Source organism: Pygoscelis adeliae, unplaced genomic scaffold, assembly GCF_000699105.1.
Source record: "Pygoscelis adeliae isolate BGI_AS28 unplaced genomic scaffold, ASM69910v1 Scaffold186, whole genome shotgun sequence".
NCBI lineage: Eukaryota > Metazoa > Chordata > Aves > Sphenisciformes > Spheniscidae > Pygoscelis > Pygoscelis adeliae.
In genome coordinates, this window is record NW_008825071.1 from 10,708,862 (window position 1) to 10,714,923 (window position 6,062).

Consider the following 6,062-nt stretch of genomic DNA (forward strand, 5'->3'; position numbering starts at 1 on the left):
CCAAACCGGCAGTAGCTGCACTGGGTGCGATATCGGCTTCCTGCCCAGGCTCTGCTGGGCCGGTGTCAAGTTCGTAGGGGCCTTCTCATGGTTGATGCTTCTTAGTCTCTCTGTCAGTGCATTATGTAGATGGCTTACAGTGGGGCACCACATAATTAAACGCGAAGTGCAGGGTGCTGGAAGTAGAAATATCTTGTCTTTCTTCAGGTAAATTTTACCAACATGCTACAACAGAGGCCTCCCAAGCCACCTTAGCTAGCGTGTCTCCTGTTTTTGCAGTGGTAAGTACGTGCAGGCGTTTCCACCAACGAGGGCAGCTTGTGTAAGGTCATGGTGCTCTTTTTTTCTTAAAGCATCAGAAGAGCAGATGGATTAGTCTCTCGGAGAACATCCCTAGTTCTAAATTGTTGCTTTAAGGTATTCTGACTTGAGGACCAGTTGTGGTGTACAGTGTTCATCAACATGTTTTTCTAAGATCCAACATCTGATGGAAGTTCTCTTGCTTTAATTGTGAAGGCAGGTCAACTCTGAGAAGTGCTGCAGTCAGAAGGTTTCTTGTTAAGCTTGTCAAGGCTTGCTAATGCCTTTTAGAAATACTATTCCTGTGTCTTGCTAGCTGCAAGTCTAAGCAAACATAGGATTTGGGGAAAAACAAGCTCTCTCTATATTCTTTATTATAATGAGTCTGAAAGCTATTTGCAAACTGCTTGATTGACATTATTAGTGCATGTGAGGGAAGGTAAGGCCTCCTTGCTGGGAACGAAAAGCAGTCATTCTGCAACAAGGTGCATGCAGCTGGGTCCTTCTGGCCGTGTAACTCCTGTTGCAGCTCTGCTGGAATGTATGCTTAGGTATGTTTAATTTGTGGACAGTTATTTTTAAAGCCAGTAATATGGAATTAAGCTACATGGTTTATGAGCAAAACAGTAAACTTTCTGATTAAGCAGACATTGCATTTTTTCCAATAAAATAATTTTACTAGGAGATATAAGTGTTAAATGAATAATCTGAATGACAAGTGCTAAGACAAGAAGGATTTAGATGCAGGTTACTAGCTGAATAGCATACTAATGCAATACTTGACATGGGCACAAGGCCTAACTACCCAATTTATGGTACTCATTACTTTTAAAATTTTATTTGTAAATTTTTCAGATTGGTCCAGAGGACATAGCAAAATTTGTAATCCAGAATGTAAGATGCCCTGCTGATCTCTTTTCCTTGGTATGGAGTGATAGGAGGTGTGGGCATGGTTCAAAGCTGCGCCAGGGGAGGTTTAGACTGGACATTAGGAAGCATTTCTTTACCGAGAGGGTGCTTAAACCCTGGAACAGGCTTCCCAGAGAGGTGGCCCATGCCCCGTGCCTGTCAGTGTTGAAGAGGCATTTGGACAACACCCTTAATAACATGCTTTCACTTTTGGTCGGCCCTGAACTGGTCAGGCAGTTGGACTCGACCATTGTTGTAGGTCCCTTCCAACTGAAATAGTCTATTCTATTCTATCCTATTCTATTCTATTCTAAGTCTGATCCTCTGTAAATCACCTCCTTCCCAAGGTTTATGTAGGAACATGGTCATGCAGATGACACTGGTTTTATTTGGTGTGTATACAAACACAGTGAAAAATATGGCAATTTGGTGCAATATTTTTCTTAATTGGGATGAACTGTGAAGAGAGGGCATAAAAGTTGCTTTTTCTTCTTAATGCATTTTCCATTTGACTTCTAGGCAAGTGCAAACAATTTTAGAAATTGATTTCTTGTTTCGTAGTAGTTCTGTGAAAAAAATATTTTTTTCCACTCCTTTAGATGAAGCTTGACAAAGAAGGAAATACTACCTATTTCGGTGAGTTTTCATTGTAATTTATTTTGTTTGTCTTTTTTTTTTTTGTTTGTCTTTTTTTCCTTGTCCAATACAGAAAACCCAACTGGGAATCTACATGGGGTAGAAAATTATATTTGGATAATATATATACACGCACACAGAATATACATATATTATACTGTTAAAAGACGTGTAGATATGGCACTTAGGGATATGGTTTAGTGGACATGGTGGTGTTGGGTTGACAGTTGGACTCGATGATCTTAGAGGTCTTTTCCAACCTTAATGATTCTATGATTCTGTGATTATACATATATATATACACACACATATATATACACACAGAATATACATATTCACTGTATTTATTTGGGATGTTGCAACGTGTCCTCTGTTTTGCTGCTTTCTGTTGGTCTTCATAGCATCTTTATTGTTACAGTTTTTGTATATTTTTAAGTACTATTTTGAAAATAGCATATACCATCTCTCACAGTAAGGTCATTTTTACTTTGTCTTTTCCTTTTTTGACCAGCATGCTACTTTCCCTGCCTTGTATTTCCCTTCTGTAGGATTACATATGATTTCTCAAACAAGTCACTTGGTTTCTGACATGAAATTAATTGTCATGGCCAACTTTTCTCTTTCCACTCAAGATACAGTCTCCTAAACTTTGTAAAAATAAAATACATTGAGGAATCAATGGTAGGAAATTTGTCTTAAAGGTAGCACAGCTTTTTTTTCTTTTGCAGGGCTTAATAACACACTAAAACGTAATTTCAGAACATATATGCTTGTCTCCTAAATGTCTTAATCTAAAAATATTTTTATGATAGAGAAGAAGAAAACAGAATTGTACCAGGAATTGGGTCTTCAAGCTCGAGATCTAAGATTTCAACACTTAATGAGCATTGCAACTAGGAACAACAGGATCATCATGAGAATGGAGGTAATGGTTTCCCTGAAGCTGAGCGTAAACTTGAACTGTGTCTTATCCTTGCAGTTGTATTTTCTTGCACAGTTCTTTTAATACCAGCTTTCTATTACATGCAGTCCAGCAGTAAATGTGTCTTTGGAGCTCTACCTAGCAATCAGTGGTGCGGGTTTATCAACAGTACATATTAATGACCATTCTCCTAGTTGAGCACAGGAGAAACATTACTGACATTGTCATAGAAGTAAAGGCTCACGAGGAGCCTCTTCTCAATCATACCACCACTAGCACAGTGCTGTGTCTGAACCATGGGGAATCTGCTAGTTTGCAGTTAGCATGAGATGCTGTTATTTTCCTGCCTGAAAAGACATTTGAAGAGTGGCTTTATCAAAGCCTAAATTATCAAATGCATTACAGAGTTACGAGAAGTCTTGAGAGAGTTTTTTTCAGACTCCTACATGTACTGTCTTTTTCAGTTCTTGAAGGCTGTCATAACACCAGAGTTTCTTCTGATACTGGATTATCGTAATTTAAATCTGGAACACTGGCTCTTCAACGAACTAGCGTCTCAGCTGGCTGGGGAAGGTCAACTAGTTACATATTCCCTGCCCTTTGAATTCCGAGCTATAGAAGCAATCCTGCAGTACCGGGTGAGCTATGTCATTTTTATTTAAATTCTTTTGGAAGTTGTTGCTTCATAGAAAGGACAGTATGATTTTATTCTTGTCTTAATATTTATACATACACATTTGTATATGTATTCCGCACTTACTGTAGCAGCTCTTTTTTCGTTTTGGCTTTTGTTGCTTTAGTTTTTATAGTTTTGTGTGAGTGTGTGTGTTTCCATTCCCTCCCCAAGAAAGTGTTAATTGGATGTGATGGCTTCACCATCATTTGGACAATTAAAAAACAAGTCAGAGTACCTTTCTAGAGACATGCTGTAGCTGAAATGGAAGTCACACAAAAGCGCTGAAGTTTTTGGCCTCTTGGGCAGAAGTCAGATAATGATTTCTAGCTATCCTTAAAAAATCTATGCTTGCTAACGCTCATATGACATTTCTAGACAAATAGCATTTTAGCTTTATCAGCCTCATTGGTGTGGTTGTCACTGGGTTTCAGTTCAGTGCAAATCACTTTTATAAAATACTGTATTTTGCACTGGCTTTACCTTGTAAGTGGTATCCCTATAGCAAGTACTTCCCAGGCATTGGAAAGCAGATTGTGTTAACTGCCTATTATTACTGTGAATTCTGTGTTCAGAGACAGGAGTCAGTTGCCCAAGTAATTCTAAAGGGATTGCTTTAATTCTTATGAAGGATCATGTTGTTATCTAGATCAGCAAACTGCAGGGGAGACTTAACACTTTGCAGCCTCAGATCCTTGAGACACTGGAAGCTCTAGTGGACCCCAAGCTTTTGTCTGTGGATAGGAGTAAACTACACATTCTCCTGCAAAATGGCAAGAGGTAAATAAGAATAAGCTGTGAAGAGACTAGAAGATGACCATAGAAAATTATGTGCAACGGTATGTTAGAAAAATGGTATCTAATATTAGTTTCCTAGATTACTGTAATGCTGGGTTGTGCATCTTACTTGTAAATGTAAAAATCGGTATATGAAATACCTAGTGATACGGGGAAAAACAGAAAAAGGGAAATCTATTCCGAGTTGTTAGAAATACAGTCGAGCTTCTTAAATAGCATCTGACAGAACAAAATAATACCCAAGAGAGCAAAATAACATCATGAAAATGTTCCCCATGATGTGATTAGCCTTCGGATCTATGCTTTAAGGTTACTAGTACTAATACACTGGTACCTTCATGTATCAGCCTCTCTGATATGACAGTGCAAATATGCACTCGCTACATGTTCATGGAGTGCTTGTTTTTTTCTGACTTACAAATATATCCAGAAAACACATCTGAATCCCTTATAGTGTGTGGCTGTAGCTCGCTGGTCCCCAGAGAGATCACTGCCACTGCTAAGAGTGTGGCCTGTAGAGCATTTTTTGAAGGAGCTCTTAGAACCCTGCAAGGAAGTCTTCCCTGGCCACTCTGTCTGGCGAGGGTGCTGGCTGGCAAACTCGTTTAGAGGTTACCTTTGTGCACTGGTGCCAGTGGGGATTACTTGACCTTTTGCCTGTTCTTTCTTCAGCTTATCAGAACTGGAAACAGATCTTAAAGTTTTCAAAGAAACAATTCTGGAGATCTTAGATGAAGAAGAATTAATAGAAGAGCTCTGTCTATCTAAATGGACTGATCCACAAGTATTGTATGTATATTTTGAAACCACATACTTTTTTAACTGTGTGTTTTGTTTAAGGAGAACTTGAACACTAAACTGTGTGTTCCCTGCCAAAAAGCAGAAAGAAAAAGACTTTCTAATTTTTTAAAGCCCTAATGCTTGCCACTTCAGAAATCATTGTATTTGCCGTTTTGGAGAGGGACTCCATTAGCACTAGTCATATTACGCAGTTTCAAATAGTTCTGGGCATAACAGGCCAGATCATCTAGTATGTAATGGGATGGGAGCAGGATGGCAGGAGGAGAAAAAGCAAATGTTATTTTTCAATACAAATTAACATTTTCTGGGAGAACGTTCTTCAGTTTCACCAAAAAAACGAAGAGGCAGGTTTTAAAGCTTGTCTCAAATAGTTCAGACACCACACTTCCTTTGTTAGAAGTGTTCTGAACACCTTGCTTCTAGTGTTTTGCTCACCAGCAGAACCTGAAGGAAAGAGGCCCTGGAGCAATCTTGTTGTGCACCTGAAGAGCAGCATTTCAGGAAAAATGTACATGCAGAAAAGCCCTATTGCACTCTCAAATTCTGGTGAAAGGCAGCACACAGCAGCAGCAGCACCGGTTGCTTTAACGAAGACTAAAAAGCAAAAAGATAATGTATATCAGATCCCAGTATGTTTTAGGCTGAATTGTATTTAAATCTTGGGCATACAGGCATGTTTTATGTTTAAGCAGATAACAGAAACTACCTTTCAGGGTCCTTTGCGAAGTTGCTGAATAATACTTTTGCCTAACCAAATTGCATGTGGATATTAATACTGTTCACACAGTAGCATGGGTTTGAAATCAGGAGATAGTTTCTTGCCCTGCACAGCTTAGTCTAAATGTGCAGCAGAAACTCAGTATTCCAGAAGTGGGACGTGGTTTGCTTTTCTAATGCATCTGCTGGAGCAGTATCGGGAGGGCTCTGAATTCCAGGCTGCTCCTGAGCCAGCAGCTGGTCTTCATCCTGCTTTTGCTCACAGCCTTCCTTTGGACTTAATACAAGCTGCTGGCAAATATCTTC

The 6,062-nt window shown here is 39.2% G+C and overlaps 1 protein-coding gene across 1 annotated transcript in view; it reads left to right on the forward strand.

Moving 5' to 3' along the window:
* Positions 1-6,062, forward strand: part of MRS2 (MRS2 magnesium transporter) — a gene marked incomplete at its 3' end in the record, with an annotated part of 12,456 nt that overhangs the window by 1,152 nt on the left and 5,242 nt on the right. The window contains exons 2-7 of the mRNA XM_009326560.1: positions 173-281; positions 1,809-1,845; positions 2,658-2,770; positions 3,232-3,405; positions 4,090-4,220; positions 4,911-5,027. Coding sequence (XP_009324835.1) covers positions 173-281; positions 1,809-1,845; positions 2,658-2,770; positions 3,232-3,405; positions 4,090-4,220; positions 4,911-5,027 — 681 coding nt within the window. The remainder of the gene's footprint in view (positions 1-172; positions 282-1,808; positions 1,846-2,657; positions 2,771-3,231; positions 3,406-4,089; positions 4,221-4,910; positions 5,028-6,062) is intronic.